This window comes from Metopolophium dirhodum, chromosome 5 (assembly GCF_019925205.1).
Source record: "Metopolophium dirhodum isolate CAU chromosome 5, ASM1992520v1, whole genome shotgun sequence".
Classification (NCBI taxonomy): Eukaryota; Metazoa; Arthropoda; class Insecta; order Hemiptera; family Aphididae; genus Metopolophium; species Metopolophium dirhodum.
Window position 1 is genome coordinate 6,276,722 of NC_083564.1, and position 20,262 is coordinate 6,296,983.

The following is a 20,262-nucleotide window of genomic DNA, read 5'->3' on the forward strand; positions in this document are numbered from 1 at the left end:
CTTAAATAAAAGTTGAAATCAAAAATGTATAGGTAGTCAAATGTCAAAATAATTAACAGAAGGCACACTATATTATACAGTAGCTATTTAAAATGTCCTGTTAGAATTTTGTAATCGTATCGTTTGTCATATAATAATAATAAATGATATTATTTTATTTTATTTTCAGACGCATAGAGTAGGTAACCTATTATTTGAGAAGTAACACGCTTCACATTTATAATATTGTGTGTTTCCATGTGCGTTATATCCAAATCAATGTTTTTTGAATAATACACTAAATAAATCGACTTACTTCCTAATATTATTATTTATTATTAACTTTAAAACCTTCCTATTTTTAAAGTTATATGTTAGGTAGGTATAGATATAGGTTATTTATAGGCTATTATTTATATAATACTAGCTGATCCCGTGCACTTCGTTGCCCGTTAAATGTACCAACTCCATATGACTCAAACTTTGTTCAATTCGTTATTTAATATTCGGCGTATGGTGTTCAAAATGTATCTTAACTTTTCTGTTGCCCGGAATAAAAATTCTGATTCGCAGCACTATATCATCAGGTAGGCAATCCACCTGCGGTAGATCGCGGACCCTGAGCTGTTTGTACGTAACTGTATGATTTAACTCTAAAGTATCAAAGTTATACCAACTACCAAGTTTGTCGTTTTCATTTAATTCCACCTACGGTGGATTAATATAATCAATTAATGCAAAATCCCAATCCAACCTAACCGTACTAAAATCCGATGAATAAAAAAAACCAAATTTAAACCTTTTTAAATTAGCCTATCTTCGTCCCAGAGGTCTATCTACACACAAACATTCATTTATATAAATATATATATTTTGACAAAAAATAATAATAAAAATCAACTAACATGTCCGATTAACCAATAGCAACCAATATATAATACACTATTTTTATTTTAATCTGTGCAACAATAAACTAAATTTTTATTTTATTATTTAGTATATTTTTTTCTAGACAGATGTCACCACTATTGTATTTTTGACATTTGTATTAATCGTGATAATAATTGAAGTTCCAAAACGGTAATTTCTGAGGTTTTCCCTTAAATACCTGGCTATAATTTTGTCAGACGACTAATAATTTATCAACAAGATTATCAATTTAAGTAATTTCAAAGAATTTCGTGGAAATGTCGTTTGTTGTCAACTAATTATCAGAAATTGTCAATGGAACGATTATAGAATAATAACCTTAACTAGCTGATATATTATTATTATATATTCTATAATCGTTGTCGACGGATAATATTATTATTATGATTATAGTGAAATAATTCTATTTTTAAAGTTTCAGGTGTAAGCGTTTTCAAGGCTGCAAAAAAATAAACGGTAACTTGGCCACACTGCGCCACACTCGTGAGTATTGAAAACTGTTTTCGCGGCTCTGATGATAAACGGACAGTGGGTAGTTATTGTAAATTAATTTTCGAATTAAATAGAATTCGAAAATCAAAACAACACGGACGACACCGTGTGCGGCGGACGCGGTTCACTCTTCCGGTCTTTCGTCGCAGCCACCTGCCACGAATATCTGAGGGTCCTAGATGACGAAGCCTAGGCGTTCGGTCGGACCGGCCGTCAAGTACCGCACGTGCGACGCCTGCAATTCGACGTTGTACTTCACGGACTTGGAAACCCATTTCACCGGCCACTGTCCGCCGAGCTCGTCGAATTGGACCCAGGCGTTCGTCAACGACCTTTGTCTTTACTCGTACGCCAAGCTGTACACGAAAGGTACGAGACTTTTACTTAGTCGTACGCTTGTAACTAAAACATCGGTATTTTTTTTTTTTCATATTATTTTGAATTTCGACACCTACAGATGACGAATACATGGTGGGCAACGACAACGTGGTCGTACCTGTTGCTGCGATTCAGTTGTGCGGCTTTGTGCTCGGCGAACCGGTCATTGTGAGGTGCGGAAACAAGACTTTCGTCAAGCACGTCTGGCCTTCGGACGACTTGCCGCTGTCGAATGTATATTTCTCCAAAGAAGGTAGTGCGATTATAACACAATTTGATGTATAAATTATTTGGCTGTTGTTTTGTTTATTTATTATTTTCCTTATTATAGTGTTGGCTGACGAACTAGATCAGTTAGACCACGTTTCTGTTGAGCGATTTAAAATTCCACCGAGTGAAGCTCGAAACATTGAAATACGCTTGTCAAACAACGATCAATTACCAGATGGAGAATTCATTCGCCATCTGTTGACTCACATTTCTAATAAATATGAAGGACGTATCATCAAACCTTCAGATTTCTTATGTTTTGACTTTTATGGACGTAGCCTCGTCTTGGAAGTATCGAACATTTGTACTTTTCCAAATGCTGGACTGAATGAACAAATGCAAACTATGAATATAAACGATGAACAATTTTATCATATTTCATGTTCTACTACATGGAATATAAAAGATCATGTTGACAAAGTTAATATAACTTACCCAGTATCAGATGTTGGTGGATTGTGTGATATATATGAAAAAGTAATGAATGTAATACAAAAATCGAAATTTCAAGGTAAGCTAATAAGTAGAGGGCGGATTTTTCTTTTTCACATTTTTGTCAGTAATCTTTATAAATTCCAATAGTTTGAACGTAATGGCGATTTTTTGTATTGTATATTACTGCATATTTAATAGTTACCGCATATTTTGCTAAAATTCAAAATGTATTGCATATTGAAGTGAAAATTAGAAAAATTGTAATAAATAATATTTTGTCAAGCATAAAATGTAATAATACATTTTGTAGGTACTAAGTGATTATTAATTTTAAGGCACCCGGTGTCGATGCCATTTTGTCCTCAAAAATACACTCTGAGGGAATAACGATATACCGCCTTGTAGAATCAACCAAATTTCATAATTTTTTTTTTTTTTTTGATTGCTAGAGAGGAATATTCTATAGCCCGCATCAATCTCTGTTTTTCAATATTTTATTCTCAAACTTTATAATATGTCTAAAAAAATACAAGTTAAAAAACATTTTTTTACAAATTTTTTAATACAACTATTTAAAATAAAATACAAAATCAGAGATCGATGCAGGCTGTAGGAAGTCTTCTTTTTTCAGATAAAAAAATAGTCATCAAAATCCGACAATTCTACAAAGCTTGAGAGTTATTTCTGTAAAGTCATTTTTTTGATATAATACACCCTATCAACCCCGCCTAAATAGGTATCGGATAGTAGATTAGTAGAAAAGTCTTATAATTTAGGGGGCAACTAAAATATAAAATTTTATTTTCAAATTTTATTGAATTGAGGAAAATTTGAAAAACTGGCACCGGGACCCTTAATAATATTGAATTATACATTTTTTACAATATTACAAAATTTAAATTTATTTGTTGTATATTTTCATGATTTTAACTGCATATTATATGACATTTTTTTGTGCATAAAAATCTGCGCTTCACTAATATAGTCATATTGTATTTAAAATCAAACTACTAAATATTTTTTGATATTTAGGTGTTTGCGGATTTCTTTTACATGGTATTTCTGGAACTGGAAAAACATTATTGGCAAATACAATAACTTATTCATTAAAAAGACACGTGGTTGAAATAAAAGGTTGGGAAATTCTGAGCAAGATTTATGGACAGTCTGAAGCAAAATTGAAATTATTTTTTGAAGAAGCAATCGTTAATTCTCCTAGCATCATTCTAATTGATAGGCTAGAAACATTAAGCAAATCAAATGAATCTTCAGACCTTGAAAGAAGGATTATTAACACACTTCAAACTATGTTTGATTTGTTAAAATCAACTAAACATAATGGAGTAGCTATCATTGGCACTACTAGCAATTTGAGCTCTGTTGATGGAAATTTACGAAGACCAGGAAGGTATTATTGATTTAATTAGTTATGGTCTCAATTTTTTTTTATCATTATTGACATAATTCAAAAAGTAATTTTTGATTTAAAATTTAGGTTTGATTACGAGATTGAATTACCGGTGCCAAATGAATTACAACGTAAAGATATTTTGACGAAACAGTTATCACATATTGAACAGGAAATAAGTGAAGATGAAATAACTTCCATTGCATATCGAGCTCAAGGATTTGTGGGAGCAGATTTGTTAGCCGTTGTTAACCGAGCACAAACTGAAGCATCAATTAATAATGAAAACGTCACTTATAGGCATATGTGTTCTGCTTTAACCCAAGTGAAACCATCAGCCATTAAAGAAGTTATGGTTCATGTGCCTAATGTAAGTTCCCAACTTAAATCTTAATCATTATTATTAACAAATATATTGAACTATTTAATTTTTCTTATAGGTTAAATGGACAGATATAGGTGGCCAAGAAGACATAAAATTAAAACTTAAACAGGTCGTTGAATGGCCACTTAAACATCCAGAAGCTTTTAAACGCATGGGTATCACTCCCCCACGGGGTGTCCTACTATACGGGCCTCCAGGTTGTTCTAAAACAATGATTGCTAAAGCTGTAGCAACAGAGAGTCACTTCAATTTTATATCTGTCAAAGGACCCGAACTCTTCAATAAATATGTTGGAGAATCTGAACGTGCTGTCAGGGAAACATTTATGCGAGCTAGGAGTGTAGCTCCGTGCGTTGTATTTTTTGACGAGTTGGACGGCTTAGCTGGTGAAAGAGGTATGGGAGACAGTGGTTCCAGTGGGGTTCACTCTAGAGTTTTAGCCCAATTACTGACAGAGTTGGATGGTGTTCAACCATTAGGGAATGTCACTATTTTAGCTGCAACCAATAGGCCTGATCTTATTGATTCTGTAATTATTATAAATTTCAAACTTAATTTTTAATTTTATTATTAATTTACATTTTTTTTTCAGGCTCTCTTGAGACCGGGAAGATTAGATCGTAAAGTTTATGTTCCATTACCAGATAAGACTACCCGTTTCGAGATATTAAGACTAAAACTTTCAAAAATGCCAACATCAACTGATGTAGACATCAATAAATTAGTCGAACTTACTGAAAACTATTCGGGCGCAGAAGTAAAAACAAATAATATTATGTTTATATCATAAAATACTAAATATTAAACTTATTATTAAAAGGTGATTGCAATCTGTCATGAAGCTTCATTGAAAGCTTTGGAAGACAATATAAAGGCAGAAAAAGTAGATATGAATCACTTTGAAGTTTCACTTCAATCGTTACGGCCTCAAACACCGTTATGGTTACTAAAAATTTATGAAAAGTTTTCCGGAATCCAAAAGTAACAAAACAATTTTTATTTGCTATGAATTATTTTATGATGTTTAAATATATTATAAATGTAATAATTTATGAGACATTGCGACATAAGGAAGAGGCATATATGGGTAGGGAATCTAGACTACACTAATGGAATGTCCTTCAATATGGCAGTCAACAACATTTTTTCAGTCAAATTTGTCTCTTAATTTTGCCTTGAATAGTACAGGCAGTAGTGACAGGGCAGCAAATGTTGCCAAGAGTAATACGGAAGACCATGACCAGGTTGATTCTGATGCGACCTGATGTAAAGTTTGTCCAGCTTGTACAACCAATACAGACGGTACTGCTACTCCTGGAATTAAAACGACAGAATTAGTGAAAAAGTAGTCATTATTATATATTTAATTAATGATCATGAAGTTTGGTTATTTATGTAGTACCTAATATATTTATCAGTTGAGTTAGGCCATTCAATATGTTTTTTTACGAGATCTAAAAACTACCCTAAGTGCTCTTAATTTTTTGTTTTAGTTTACTCACATTCCATATAAAATAATAAATATTATTATTATTATTTTTTTTTTTTATCTAAATTTAAAGTTTACATTAGATATTGATAATTCAAATAGATTATTAGTGTTTATAATATATAATGCAAACACAGTGGGTATCTAAAATAATCATTAAACATTTAGGTGGCACTAAGCACCACACATTTTATAAGCATAGCTTTGTAGTAAATCATCATTCATTATTGACTTGCCATAAGAATTAAATAAAAATAACTAATTTCTTAAAAAAAAGAAATTATTTTGTCAATTCAATATTTAGTATTTCATAAAAAATACTCAGATAATTAAATTAAGAATATAGGTTACCATTGAAAATTTAAAAACTAATGAATTAACCTCAATAAAAAAAATACAATATAACAATAGTATAATTTATAATCTGTGATAAAATCTTAGAATTTCTTATGCATCTTAAATTATCCAAAAGTATTATTCTTTGTACTATATACCTACATATTTTTAAAGTATAAATTATAAATTTTATTTTTAAATATTTACCAAAAAAAGTTCCCAACCAAAATGGTATTAACGGAACATCGACTAGTGGTGCACACACATTTATGAACCAATTGGGCAAAAATGGAGTTATTCGCAAGAACATCATATAACAGAACATATTGTCGTTGTGTTTCTTAACCTGAAAAAAAAGGTATATAGTATTAACTGATTGACGATTATATCCACGCGTTCTTGTATTCAATATTCACCAACCAAATTTGCATATGATTTGATTCTGTCTGGAAAGTATCTGTATGCTAATCTCCTTCCGATTGTCATTGACAATAGATAACAAAAACATGCGCCCATTGCCGAACAAAAACATATAATTGCTAATGCTAATAAAAATGGGTATAAAAATCCACATAATATTGATAATGAAATTGATCCAGGTATGGCAAACGTCTGCAAACTAATATTTTATTAATAGTTAAGGTAAATGAATGAAAATCAAAAGATAATTTCTTCAATTATTGAATTTCAATGTGTTCAAAGGATACAATATATAACAGAAGAAAATTGACATGAACACTTGAGTGTAATTTGTATCCTTGTAATCTTCCAAAACTCTGCCCAGGTTTTGCATATCTGTGGTATTACGTGGAATTTTTATGTATTTTTTTTCCTCCCTGTAAACAATAATAAATGTAATTAACACTATGTTTAGGAATCAAATTTTTTTACTACATACTCGGTCATCTGGGGGAAATTGTAATACAAATAGCCTAAGATTAGTATAAACAATGAGAATATGACCACTAATATGACCAATGCTTTTGTGGTAGACATTGTTTGTTCATTTTCCGTCTTAGGCTCTGTGATTGTTGTAGTGTCGTCTACTGTCGACACTGAAATTAAATCATAAAAACTTTGTAATTTAATAAACGTGTTATAATGCATTTGTTTGTGTTTCAGATGAATAAGACTGTCACTTGGCACATCCCAAAAAATAAACAAAGAAAATCTTGCAGTTTGCAAGAGTGATTGATTATTGTTGTTAATTATTTATTAATTTTGTAATATACCAAAGCTTACCAGATTCGTTTTGCACACTGTGATCCACATCCATGTCTTGTGTTGTTGTCTCTTCTGACCTTATTAACGAAAAATTTGATAGTATTTTCCGCGAACTTTGTCGGTGACAGAAAAATACGAATTATTCAAAACCAATGACTATTTAATGATACTATACGACATTTTATCGTTTCGTAATTCGCCTGTCGACTGTCGTCGCACGTACAGCATTATATTATTCTTGTTGATAATAATCGAACGTTTGGCATACGAACAATCGAGCTTCTAACAATGTTGTGCTTACGTCAATTCCAGATTTGTGACGAAGAGGAAATTTTTTAGCTCTTCGAGGCTCGACTTTCTCGTTATCTCCTCCTATCGGCCTATAAAAATTGTAATGAGAAACAGATAACAGAAACACGAACGCTCGAAACTCGCCGATTTCACGAAATATTTAGTGGTCGGTTATCGAGTAGTAGCACGGGGGTTCTTATCGCGGTAAGAATGAAAAAAAAATTATGAACTAACGGCGCTCCGTGTGGACTAACTCATGTTTACGTGTAAATTTAATATTTAAATTTTAAATCATAATATTAATATTGGTCTGTAATCCGTACTTATTGACGGAGAAACAGTTGTATTTTTCCCTGCTAAGAACTCGACGTGCTCAGAGCCATTCGTCAATTTAATAATTGTTGTTGTTAACGTTAATCGCGGTGACAGATTTCCACGAAAAACTCGAAAGACGCTTAACCAACAACTACGGTACATACCTTTAAATACAAATACTTTAGATAATAGATTATACATCGTACACACAACCGTCACAAGTCGAGTTCAAGTACACTGCACAGAGTTTAATTTGGAATGGTACGTTGCCCGTCGGCCGCGTACGTACGAAAAATATATTTTTATAATTTATGTTGGTTGTGAGTTTTAGTATGCCGGTTGTGCAAAATGAAATTTAAAACTGTAGCGGCTCTACTGGACGGTGTGCACACAGATTTTGTAGCGTCGGTGTTCGAGTAATATTTTGATTCGCGATGTCCATATTTTGTCGATAAAACTTATAATATGTCCTGTTGCATTTCACAGGGATACTACCTTTATTGCGGTCACTCAAAATTCAAAACTAGGAACGTTGTATCTGGTCAAGCCGGAATCTTGTACATTGGAAGATCAAGGATACGACATAAAGTGAGTTCTTAATTTTTAAACTCAAACAATAATGATAAATCATAAATACAATTGTTGCTTATCTTAGAGTGCTATTTGGCCGAGAAGACGATAATCAAACTTCAAGTATTGTTAGTTTGATGCGAGCATTAAACGTTAACAGCAGAACTATTATTTCTCTTATGATTGAGAACACTAACTTCAGAACTTTAAGAGCTGTACAACAGGTCTTATCCACACTGATTTAAAAAGTTAACTTACCAAGCAACATGCCTCTATACGGTCAAGTCATCATTGGGCCACCGGGTAGTGGAAAAACTACGTATTGTGATGAAATGAGCAAGTACTTACAAGAAATGGGCAGACGAGTAGCTATAATCAATATAGGTCAATATATTATAAATATTATAATTATCTATGAATATTGAATAATAATAAACTTATGATTTTACAAATGTAATTTAAGGCAACAATTTCAAAATGGTAGATTTAACGTTGTAATTCTCATGCTGTTTTTATAGGTATTGTAACAAAGTAAAGTTTTTACTTTTTACCACTAAACTAATGTACATAATAATATTATATACATAAATATGTATGTGGGGATATACATTTAATGTATATATTTATAAAATGTATTTTTACCAACCAACAGAAAAAAATAATTCTTTGAATTGTTTGTTTTTAGATCCAGCCAATGATTCACTGTGTTACAAAGCAGCAATTGATATATCAGAACTTATCACAGTTGAAGATGTTATGGATTATGTAAATTTAGGACCCAATGGAGCTCTGATTTATTGTATAGAATACTTGGAAAAGCGGCTTGATTGGTTGTTAGAAAAATTAAGGAAACTGACTGATTATTATTTATTTTTTGATTGTCCTGGACAGGTATATAATTAATTATAATTTAACATATTAATCAGGATCTAATTATATTTCACTCAATTCAGGTAGAAATATACACTCATCATAACTCAATGAAAAATATTATGTCTGCAATTAAAAATGAATTAGATTTGCGGTTATGTTGTGTACAACTCATTGATTGTCATTATTGCAGTGATCCAGGTATGTTTTTATACCTTTTCCCTTAAATAATATTTTATTAAAGTTTTTAGTAAATTAGTTATTATAGTTTATTAATGAGTGTTATAAGTTATAAATGTAATATAATTTAAAAATAAGTCTAATAAGTTATAATGCACTAAATAACCGAACTTACAGACTACCATAGTATACATTAATACAATCATTTTTTTTTATATCAATCATAAATATTTCTGGTGGGATTCAAAAGGTTAGGTCCAAATTTAAAATTCCTATAGTTTTTTAAAAAGTAAGAAAAAACAGAAATTTAAAAAACAAACTTAGATAAATTAAATTTTCACTGAATAATTATTATAATAACTTATATTAGTATTTTGAATTTTCTATACACCAAAAAATATTTTGTCGTTAAAAATGTATTAAAATGTTAAATTTTTATAGCTAAGGATTAAAAATGTAAAACAAGGTTCCACAAGTAGTTTATAATGTAACCAAAAAATCTAAAAAATATGTATATACAGTTTGTTTTTGTATAGTTATTTTAATTTTGAATTTGGCCATAATTACATAAGAAAACCAAGAATAACACTTATAGAGTAGATTTATTATTATATTTTATACACACAATAACATTTTCAAATTCAATTTTTTCGACAAAAATAAATTTAACCTACTGTAGTACTAATGCCTAATAGTAAAACAAACTACTTTAATAAAAATAATATCATAATGTATACCAGCTACTTAGTAATATCATAGGATATCAGACTGTCTTAACTCATAATCGTTTTTCGTATACTATGATTTTATATCATTAAATTCAAATTTAACACATCCTTTGACATGGCAGGCATGTCATACTCAAAGTTTAATTTTTTTAATTAGGCCAAATATATGTTTACTATGCTCAATGTTTACCATAATAATGTATCGAAAAATAAACATTTAATACAAATTTTAAATTATTTTCATTATTTACAATACTATACAATATTTATTAAATTACAGTTTATAAGAAGATTAGATAGAAAAGTAACATAATTGTGAAACAATAGGAAAATTGTATAATTTATTTTTTTTCAATTTAGTTTTCATTTATATTGGTACTACGGGCCATACAAAAAATGAGCAAAGGGCCACATTACAGTGTCTCTCTAGGCATTTAATGTACAACAGAGTGTTACCCACTTTGAGTTTTTATATTATGTCGATTAAAACTTTGTATGTCCATTGTAAAAATATATTATAATTGTCATTTATAACAAGTCCTGTTTTAATTTAAAAGAGGCATTAAAATTATGTTGAAAAAGTAAGATGTAAGGTGTAAGACTTAAAAGTAGTCATTTATGTAATCTACAAATAAACAAATAATTCAGCTGTAACACTGAAAAACAAAAAAAAATAACACATATTATTTGGAACAATTAAAAATCTTAAAACTGCTCTCCTGTAAAATGTAGTGTTTGTGACGTACAACTTTTGGTCTTATCCATTTTATATTCTTCATTTCCCTTGTCCTACACCTCCATAGGGCTTATATTGTATTCTGTAAATGAAGAGAATTTTAATAATTATTCATTTTCAGGTAAATACATTTCAGCACTTCTGATGTGTACATCTACTATGTATCAAATGGAATTGCCTCATGTGAATATATTATCAAAAATAGATATAGCTGTTAAACATAAGTCAAAGCTATTATTCAATTTAGATTTTTACACAGATGTATTGAGTCTTGATCAGCTATTGGATGCATTGCAAAATGATCCCCACACTTCAAGGTAAGCATATATTTCGACCTAAATTTATCATTTAAATAGAAATATTTTGGTATACTAATACTTAAACACCACAATATTAATCTCCAAAAATCTTTAGCTGGGAACAATAGAACCACTTTTGTAAAAAAAAAATAAAACATTACTTTATACCTAAATGTTGTGTTAATGTTTGTATTTAGATATTTTATGTATTTACATAATAATCAATTAGCTAATGCATATTTAAAAACTGATTTCTACACAAACCAAAAAAAAAACCCTATAGAATTAACAAACATTTTTGATTTTGTCTATCTCCCTATATGCGGCGTAACTGTTTGTATGTACTTCCTAAATATGAGTCTAGTATGTGGTCTGCCAATGAATTGTGTACTACTATAACCATTTTATTGTCATATCTCTATCTCTATATCTAAGTATAGAATTGGTATTGCCAGGGTTTTTCTTGGAATGAGGAGCTGATAATTTCTTTATACTATATATATAGGTTTGGGATGATGATTTCGAGAGTATATAACATTTTAAACTTATGCTGCCTTATGCAACTTTCATACCAATTACAATTTTAATACATGATTACATTCTATGTAATACACTAATACATTCATAGGACACTTACCTTGTGCATTTTTAAATGTTCTTAAATTTCTGTAGCTTCCTCCGCCTTCCTGGCTACATCACTGTAGTGTACTAATATAGTGAGTTCAATTAGTATAGTAAATTACAATGAATTTATTGAATACTTGTAAAAGAATTGTAATGTATTTTTTCAATCTATAAAATCATAGTTCTCAATTCTAAATTAGGCAGATTGTGGATGAGTTTAAGGAGAAAATTAATTTTTGTTTGATGCTTAAGATTTGGATAAGGCTTATGACAAGATTTCCAAAAGTGGTATCCACTTAAGGAAATGGTTGCCAAGGGTGTATGTGAAGGTAATAGTGGACGTGTATCAAGGAGCGACAACGAGAATGAAGAGTGTATGATGTAGAAACGGAAGAATTTAGTGTAAGAGTAAGTAGCTGTGCACCAGGGTTCAGTGTTTAACCCTTACCTGTTCTCTTTAACCCATTAACGCCGTGCGTTGCCATATGGCAACATAGATTTTTACAATCATTTTTGAAGTATAACATGTTTTCAACAAAATTTTGGTTAAAATTGTAAATAAAAAACTCTGGTGCTAATGGATTAATAACGGACAAAACTAAGTAATATAAACAGAATGAGTTGCATTGGTCATATTTGGAGCTGTAGTGTTAATAGTAGAAAGCAGGAAAACCTTAATGAAAGATGAGTGGTGAACAGCACTAAAAGGGAAGAAGTGAGAGTTAAATAAGCAATTGTGTATGATTATAGGGGAAGTAATCGAGAAATTGATGGAGCAAGGCATAAGGGATGATGTAGTGTATGAGGTGAATAGGTTCAAGTACTTAGGATCAGTGGAATAAAAAAATGGTTGTTTTGAGGATGACGTCAGAAATAGGATTATGTATGTATGGATGAAGTGAAGTGAAGTTTCATGTATGTATTTTAAATTTTTGTAAGACAAGTTGATGCTGTTGAGATTAAAAGGTAGACAATATAAAGCAATATTGTGTGGCCAGCCATGTTCTATGGATCAACATTTTTGGCAGTGATCAATAAAACAGAACAGAGGGTGAGTTTAGCAAAAATGAGAATGCCAAGGTGGATGTGTAGAAATTATGATAGAATAAGTAAAAGGTTGAGTTGATTTGTTCAAGTTACGAGGTGAGGTGAATTGGAGGCTATAAGAGTGGCTATGAAAATAAATGTAAACATAAAGGGTGAAAGGAAGATCGAAAAATAGGTAGACATGCATACTAGAGAATGGCCCAGAAATAGTGTGTGAATAAAAGTGCGGGGCAGATATTCCTATAGGCTATATGAAAGCGTAGGATAAGGGTAGCAGGCCACTAATATTTGGAAACGATAGGCGAAAAAAAGAAAATTCTATAAAATAAATATCATATTTTAACTTATTTCTGAAATTATTATAAATTATATTGTAGACAGCTTACCATACTTTTATTATCATTATAGTCTACTATAAATTTGTAATAATAAATAATAATAGATAAAAAAATGTATTTTTTTTAATAACTACTTTTTCTAAAATATCTGAAAAGCATAAATGCACATAGTTACATTTTTTATTTGTTTTTATAGGTATCATCGTTTAAATAAAGCTATAGTTAGCCTAATTGAGGGTCAAAATATTGTTTCATTTGTACCGCTTAATGTGAAGGATAAACGTACCTTGGAATTGGTAAGAAAGAACATCGATAGAGCTAATGGGTACATTTTTAACCCCGAAGAGAATCAAAATGCTGCAATGCTGAACTCAGTTATGCAATTGGATATCAACGATTTAACTCTTGACGTTTTAGAAGATTTACCCAAATCGGATTCATTGGATACAATGATGCAAACTTAACTTGTAATACTACAGTAAATAGCTTTATACAAAAATGTTGTCAATAAAGATCTAATTTTTCCTTTATTTTTCTGATTTATGTTCCGTTATTTTATTTTAAGAAGCAACAAACACAATTTTTATGAACATTAAATTGAATATGTTTTCATGTAGAATTTTATTCTTAAAATCACATTCCAAATACCTAGTTAAAATAATACACAAAAAAAATATATCAAACAGACACAAAGTACAGGACAAATTATACAAATTACATCAATATAAAAATGTGTATAATAATCATATACCCTGAATATTTTAATAACTATACACATAATAAAATAGATAAAGATAAACAGATAGACGAAACATATACTGAAAATGTATTCATTTGCAACGTTAGCAAAACGAAAACATACCAAACAATCAAGTAGAATCATCACGTATGGTGGTGGTTAGAAAAACAGGTTCAGAAGGATAATAGATATTGTATAAAAAAAAGTGCGATTGAAGAATTATAAAATATGATAACAACTAAAAAACTTGATAAACAATCATAAAGACTTAAGAATAATTGTTAATTACAAATCAAATTCAAATTTAACACTCAGAGAGTTGTTGACCAAAAAAAGGCAAATATCACAATAAAATATTTAACAATAATTATTGATATAATGTGTAAGTTACATGCATATAAATATAAAGTTTACATAAATAAATAAATTTAACAAGAAATTATTTCAATACATCTTAACACACTGATTAAAATAGTATCTATAATCTCTATAAACTATAAATATGAGATTATGAAATTTTTCTTTGATCACAGTAGTACATTTCTATACATCAATTGTTTGGTTTTTATGTATAATTCATTGATAAGGCCTTTTCATAATCGTCTTCTCTAGAATTGCTGTCACTAGATAATATAGTTTCAGAGTGGGATATCGAGAATCCAAGTAATTCGTTAACTGAATCTTGTAATGATGGCTGTGCTTGTTTCAACTGTTCATAAATACTATAAGCTGTAGTTAAAGCTTTATCCAAATCAATTTGTTCGCATAAATTATTTACGTGCTGAAAATGTTAAATCAAATATGTTAATAATTATTGTGTTCAGTGTTGCTGTGTTTAAATGTAAATGTTAATATGATAAAAAACAAAAATTAAAACCCTTCTGGATTTGATAATTTTTGATATAAGTATAAATGAATAATCAATTGAATGACATTACTAACTTTCAATATTTCAGTTAATCCATAATTTTCATTGATAATAGTATCCTTTTCATTATCCAATATCGCCACACATATTAACAAATGGAAATTTGCACAGGGAATATCTGTCCATAATACTTCCCACAAGCGCATGATGTCAGAATAAATAAATTCTCGTTTGAACAAAACCAAAAGCCATCTAAAGCAAAAGTACATATTGCTGGAATCCATTTTTTTCAAATGGTTTTCTAATTTTGGTGATACAGTTGTAAGCAAGTAATGCAAATCGTTCAACTGTTTTTTCATGCCAGTTTGTTTCAATTCAAAGTTAGTATTCTAAAACATAAAACAAATCTCGTAATAATATTGATTGTAATTTACTTGGGAAAATTTCTGTTATTTATTTTTATTTGACTCACGACTCTGTTCATGAAACCCACAAAACACCAAAATGATTCTACTTCATCGCTGTTCATTATCATCAATATTGGTGATAATAAATCACTCATACCCTGGACATAACCAAGATCAAAATTGTACATAACATAAGTCATTAATACATTATGTAGTTTAACAAGATTTTCATTTCCTTCTCCAGCATAAAAATCGAGAGTGCGGTCGGTTCTATATACATCTTTATCTGTAGAAAAAGAAAAATTATTTAATAACTATGAAAATTGGAAGATTGTCTAAATATCTACCTATTAGGCTCTTTCGATCTCTGTACATATTAAACCTAGATATTTGATCAGAAGACATATTCATCCATTGCACTTTCATTCTCTCATATTCCGTTTTTTGTTGTTTATCAATGTTTATACGTTGTTCTCGGGTAGAATCCCAAGGATAATATCCAAGTAAGTACTTCCATACTTCGTGTCTTATTGAATGTTCACAACCCTAATTAAACAAAACAAATTAATAGAATTCTTTGCATATATACATTTATAAAACTCACTCCATAAAAAATTATGTTTTTGATGTAATCTTCGTTTGTTATTCTCCCCTCATCATTCATAGATTGATAAAAAGTGGTTTGATCTAATGGATTTCCTCTTGGCTTTATTCCCGGTCTTGGTGGTAATACAGTTGGTGGAGGGTGATCTACCATAGTATATTCGTCATCTTCCTCAGCTCTGTTTAAAAGCTCAGCCACTTCTTGGTCTGGTCTTGTGTCTGGTGTGCGAGTCACTAAATATTCAATGTACAATTGTAGTCAAATGTAAGTACATTCAGTATATTCTAAATAATGCTGATTAGCATATTTTACTCACAAAGAACATCACTAATTTTTGCAAATGTTTCGTACGTTTTTTCCACAGGATTGTTTTGGAAGCCACTAATAAAACTCCAGACTGTACTTGTGGGTGGTTGATCAGGAAATATTTTTAATTCTTTAATTGACTGACACAGAGGATCTGAATCTTGTCGCTCACCCAACACCAATATCACTCCAGTAGGTCTGTGGTGTCGTATTTCTCTAACATAACATGATTAGATAAATAATAACAAGAATTTATGTATTTTATTTTATTTTTTAATGTATGTATTTATTTACTTTTCTGTATGAAGTAAGGTCTTTAGAGCAGTCACAAAATCACTAATAGGCGAGCTTTCAAATAAAAATGTAACAAGTGAACCATTAGTTTGGAGAATTGATATTTGATGTTTTTTGTGTTTTTTCATTTTATAACTCTTCATTGTGGCCAAGTTAATTTTTATATCAATATTACTACGATCATCTAAAAAATATATAAATTAATGAACTATTTGAATTTTACCATATTAATTATTATTGCCTAACTTGATTTATTGCATATTGCAACAGTTATTTATGACCTTAGAAGTATTAAAAATATACTCTTTACAGCTATCAGCTTACATATTACAATAGAAAAGAAGGTTAAAGATAAATATTCTAAGTTACTTACTTTTATTTTTTCCATTTTGTTTGTATCCAGTATCAACTATATTCCATTCATCTACATCAGGGAATATAGACATTTCAGTTGGCTTCCATTCAATAAACTTAGCAGTTCTCTACAAAATACATTCATAATGATTCAACCCATTAATAAAAAAATATTTTAGTTATAAAATCTTACATATTTCATAATTCTCAATAATCCTGTATAATGAGTCTCTGCATTTTTATGACTCTTCGATCCTTTATGCAATTTACTTAAACTTTTTATCGCTACTCCTTGTTGGACAAAATACTCCTAAAAAAAAGTTATTAATAACATATAGTAAGGAACAAAAATTGGTAATTTACTGTTCCGACTTCTTCATCTGAAGCAGTAGATTCAGCACTTCCATAAGTTGAATTCATTTCTGTGGTAGTTGTTTTCTCATATAAGACTACAGTACCTGCTCCAGCTAAAAACAAAAACATTAGATAATTTTAATTCATCTAACCATAGTAGGTAGTTTCTTTTAAATATTTCACAGTCACTTGTCTTGCAAATTAATTTAATTACTTACAAGCATTACAAAATAAACAAAAGTATGTAAATATTATTTATGATTTAGTAATCATCATCTATTATCGCAGTTCCGTTATATGCTAAAATTATATTTATTTAATTATTTCCCTATTGTAAAGTTGAAAACCTAATGAACTTTAGTCTTTACCTGCACCGTCATTTTGATTTGTATTTGTTTCAACAACGCTTGTATTAGACGCCATACCTTCCATTTTTCTCATTAAGAACAATATTCCTTTTAATAAATTAGACCTGTCATTTTGATCTCGTTTTTCAACAGCTGGTAACTTATCCACACGGTTCATCAAATGACATAATTTTGCATCTGCCAATCTATATTGTTCACTGTACCTGTCCCCTTGAATGTTGTCAATCATTTCATTGATGACTTGCAATTTTTTAACGCATGTCTTTACTTCACTCTTTACGTTTACTCCAGGCACTTTACTATCAGCGCTCATCAACGAGTTGCCCTCGACTTCGATTCTCAACAGACCACGCAGAACACTCCTCATTTCGTTCACATCGTTCATGGCGGCTATCCCTCTAGCCCTCAACTCGTACGACAATTCCTCTTCGTCCAATTTGGTGACATCCATTTTTTTTTTCTTTTTATTCGTCACTCGCAAACTATTTATATAATATATTTTATTTTGTTATTATAACTTGTAGGAGACAAAAACACTACGTACACAAGATGTGCGAAAGGTTTATAGGCACCTCCTATACGACAACTGTGGTCGCGATTACTTCACATCACGTACAACAACAACAAATACCAACGGCCTTGTAACGATATTGAGGTCACACAAACCCGTTCTCGTGATGTTAATTATTCCTCTCTCGCTGTTCATTTTTCATTTTTTGTCGACAGCAAAACCCGCTCGACGCACACACAACACTGCCCTCCCTCCCACCCGCCGCGGACGCCTCATCGTCGTCCCATGTTCCTGTGACAAACGCGCTGCACACACGATTCAATATGGTACCTGTCGGATTCGGTCCGTGCAAAATCGTCCGGGACTATGCACGCGAAAGTATGAAACTGCTAATTTTCAGTCGCAGTGTCGGCAGTTCGGTTCAGACGACCAAAACATCAGACGGACATCAGCACAGCACCACGTCACGTCATCGGGTGTCGTTTCGTTCTCACTGTTCCCGGCGAAGAAAGATATCGGGAAAAAGGTGCTTTGTGCCTGCGTGAACTGCGAAGGCGAGTAATGCAATATCAGTGTATCGCACATCGCACTATCGCAGCCAACGAATTATAAATTATTATTGTTGTTCGTCGTTATTTTTATCAAACTAAAATAGAACCGCGGTCGTATTATCTCATACACTGATAATAGAAATAACAATAACAAAAACCGTCTTCCGCGGCACCTATAATAATTATTGTCCTGGCGGTCCTACGACATAATAATATTTATATTTTATCTTAATCCTTATTGCGAATTAATTTCCTCAATTAGTTAAAACTATAAACGATGTAATTTTTTTTTATACAGTTATTATATTTTCCTAAAATATGTGATTATATTATATTAAAATATTATTATTTTTTTTTCTAGTATTTCCTATATTATTATGTTGTTGAAATAGTGTTTTTATGGTTTTTGAACTTTGGAAGAATGATACTTAAATTTTTCTTTTTTTCCTTGTAAAAATGTACAGCACCAATCATTATAAATTATAATATGTTCGTTGTGTTCAAAGTAATTTTCATCAATGTCCGGATTAATTGCTCATTTGCAGAGTTTAATCAAATGCCATTTAATAGCCATTAAAAGTGATAAGCTGTAACGGGACGCTGTGTATCATTTTTTATGTTATTTTTCAAATTGCCCCGTTACAGATCCACCACCCCCCCCCCCCCCCACCTGTTAATTGATAAGCTTTAAATCGCCGCTTTGTCTATCCACAGAACAATACAGAAGCGAAACTCGATCAGCTGATGGGTGGTGAAGTGTTTACCTATGATCTGAAGTCCGAACAATGAAACTGTTTCCGTACACTACGACTACGGCGCAATAATAATATTCGTTCTTATTGCGAATTCGTGCCCGTTGCTGTTATAGGGTCAAGGGAGGCACGGGCGGTCTGAAATTCGGGAAAAAAGGAAAAAAAGAAAAAGAAAATAGAACAATTTTTAAAAATATATTAATTGATTATGAAAATTAAAAAAAAATATTAAGGGGTATCAAATGTCAATAGTATGGAAAATGCTATGAAAATTAATTTTTGTATTACCAATAGTATGGTTTATTGAGTGGTTTGAGAGTAAAAACACATAATATTATCCATATTGTTAAAGAGAAGCCAATCTGCGTCAGTATAAAAATACATTTTCGATATATTAATTATTTAACTCAATAATTAAAATTCAAAAAGTAAAATATCACAAGTGTTGGAGCTATTTATTGGAAAATTGAAAACAATATATCGAAAAACGACTCATACATAACATATTATTTTATTATATTTGAATGTATGTCAAGTGATTTATTAAATATTTAATATAGGAATGAGTAATGACTAATGACTAATGAGAATGAAGCATTTATATGAATGTATAGACTATATTATAGAATATAGAGTATAGACAATTTGACTTATTAGCTTTTTTGTAGGTTTGCAATGTTACCAGTGATTAATAGATAATAATAATTTGATATTAATATTTATTTTTTTTGAAATAATCAATTAATAGGCAGATATATTTAAAATTGTTCTCTTTTTCTTTAGTCTATTTTACCGATTACCGGGCGGTTAGCGAGTACGCGGTGCCACAG

General features: G+C 30.5%; 4 protein-coding genes across 8 annotated transcripts; 2 read left to right on the top strand and 2 right to left on the bottom strand.

Annotated features, from left to right (window-relative positions):
- Positions 1–1,377: 1,377 nt before the first annotated feature.
- LOC132944110 (ATPase family gene 2 protein homolog A) lies at positions 1,378–7,348 on the top strand. Of its 2 annotated transcripts, XM_061013288.1 has the most exons (10): positions 1,378–1,392; positions 1,476–1,770; positions 1,859–2,032; positions 2,111–2,560; positions 3,517–3,892; positions 3,980–4,262; positions 4,333–4,806; positions 4,870–5,034; positions 5,098–5,258; positions 7,225–7,348. In XM_061013288.1, exons 2-10 carry the CDS (start codon positions 1,581–1,583, stop codon positions 7,226–7,228), a joined length of 2,277 nt encoding a protein of 758 aa, XP_060869271.1. In that variant the 5' UTR covers positions 1,378–1,392; positions 1,476–1,580; the 3' UTR covers positions 7,229–7,348. The 2 variants fall into 2 exon arrangements, with proteins under 2 accessions (XP_060869271.1, XP_060869270.1); XM_061013287.1 differs by lacking the exon at positions 1,378–1,392 and having other exon boundaries at positions 1,416–1,770.
- LOC132944113 (transmembrane protein 41 homolog) lies at positions 5,260–7,754 on the bottom strand. The gene is made up of 6 exons (XM_061013291.1): positions 7,345–7,754; positions 7,001–7,157; positions 6,810–6,938; positions 6,523–6,721; positions 6,310–6,448; positions 5,260–5,591 (listed from the first exon to the last, which is right to left on the bottom strand). Exons 1-6 carry the CDS (start codon positions 7,376–7,378, stop codon positions 5,425–5,427), a joined length of 825 nt encoding a protein of 274 aa, XP_060869274.1. The 5' UTR covers positions 7,379–7,754; the 3' UTR covers positions 5,260–5,424.
- A 158-nt stretch (positions 7,755–7,912) lies between these two features.
- Positions 7,913–13,854, top strand: LOC132944112 (GPN-loop GTPase 2). Its single transcript, XM_061013290.1, has 7 exons — positions 7,913–8,348; positions 8,419–8,520; positions 8,588–8,886; positions 9,188–9,393; positions 9,456–9,573; positions 11,138–11,333; positions 13,521–13,854. The coding sequence occupies exons 3-7, from the start codon at positions 8,769–8,771 to the stop codon at positions 13,786–13,788; spliced, it is 906 nt and encodes a 301-aa protein (XP_060869273.1). The 5' UTR covers positions 7,913–8,348; positions 8,419–8,520; positions 8,588–8,768; the 3' UTR covers positions 13,789–13,854.
- A 92-nt stretch (positions 13,855–13,946) lies between these two features.
- LOC132944109 (TBC1 domain family member 15-like) lies at positions 13,947–18,877 on the bottom strand. Of its 4 annotated transcripts, none has more exons than XM_061013284.1 (11): positions 17,619–18,384; positions 17,269–17,363; positions 17,090–17,206; positions 16,916–17,024; positions 16,543–16,726; positions 16,259–16,464; positions 15,943–16,175; positions 15,686–15,884; positions 15,404–15,624; positions 15,006–15,320; positions 13,947–14,844 (listed from the first exon to the last, which is right to left on the bottom strand). In XM_061013284.1, the coding sequence occupies exons 1-11, from the start codon at positions 18,067–18,069 to the stop codon at positions 14,629–14,631; spliced, it is 2,346 nt and encodes a 781-aa protein (XP_060869267.1). In that variant the 5' UTR covers positions 18,070–18,384; the 3' UTR covers positions 13,947–14,628. The 4 variants fall into 4 exon arrangements, with proteins under 4 accessions (XP_060869267.1, XP_060869266.1, XP_060869269.1 ...); XM_061013283.1 differs by having other exon boundaries at positions 13,948–14,844; positions 17,260–17,363; positions 17,619–18,383; XM_061013286.1 differs by lacking the exon at positions 17,619–18,384 and adding an exon at positions 18,460–18,877 and having other exon boundaries at positions 13,950–14,844.
- Positions 18,878–20,262: the final 1,385 nt, after the last annotated feature.

Bases quoted from the DNA above. Each gene is read 5' to 3' on its own strand.
- LOC132944110 (XM_061013288.1), top strand. From the start codon at position 1,581: ATGACGAAGCCTAGGCGTTCGGTCGGACCGGCCGTCAAGTACCGCACG. The intron at 1,771-1,858 runs GTACGAGACTTT...CGACACCTACAG, and splicing joins CGCCAAGCTGTACACGAAAG to ATGACGAATACATGGTGGGC. The intron at 2,561-3,516 runs GTAAGCTAATAA...TTTGATATTTAG, and splicing joins ACAAAAATCGAAATTTCAAG to GTGTTTGCGGATTTCTTTTA.
- LOC132944113 (XM_061013291.1), bottom strand. From the start codon at position 7,378: ATGGATGTGGATCACAGTGTGCAAAACGAATCTG. The intron at 6,939-7,000 runs GTATGTAGTAAA...TATTGTTTACAG, and splicing joins AATTTCCCCCAGATGACCGA to GGAGGAAAAAAAATACATAA. The intron at 6,722-6,809 runs GTATCCTTTGAA...ATAAAATATTAG, and splicing joins ATTTTCTTCTGTTATATATT to TTTGCAGACGTTTGCCATAC.
- LOC132944112 (XM_061013290.1), top strand. From the start codon at position 8,769: ATGCCTCTATACGGTCAAGTCATCATTGGGCCACCGGGTAGTGGAAAA. The intron at 9,574-11,137 runs GTATGTTTTTAT...ATTCATTTTCAG, and splicing joins TCATTATTGCAGTGATCCAG to GTAAATACATTTCAGCACTT. The intron at 11,334-13,520 runs GTAAGCATATAT...TTGTTTTTATAG, and splicing joins AATGATCCCCACACTTCAAG to GTATCATCGTTTAAATAAAG.
- LOC132944109 (XM_061013283.1), bottom strand. From the start codon at position 18,069: ATGGATGTCACCAAATTGGACGAAGAGGAATTGTCGTACGAGTTGAGG. The intron at 17,364-17,618 runs GTAAAGACTAAA...TTTTGTTTTTAG, and splicing joins AAATCAAAATGACGGTGCAG to CTGGAGCAGGTACTGTAGTC. The intron at 15,625-15,685 runs GTAGATATTTAG...CTTTTTCTACAG, and splicing joins AGATCGAAAGAGCCTAATAG to ATAAAGATGTATATAGAACC.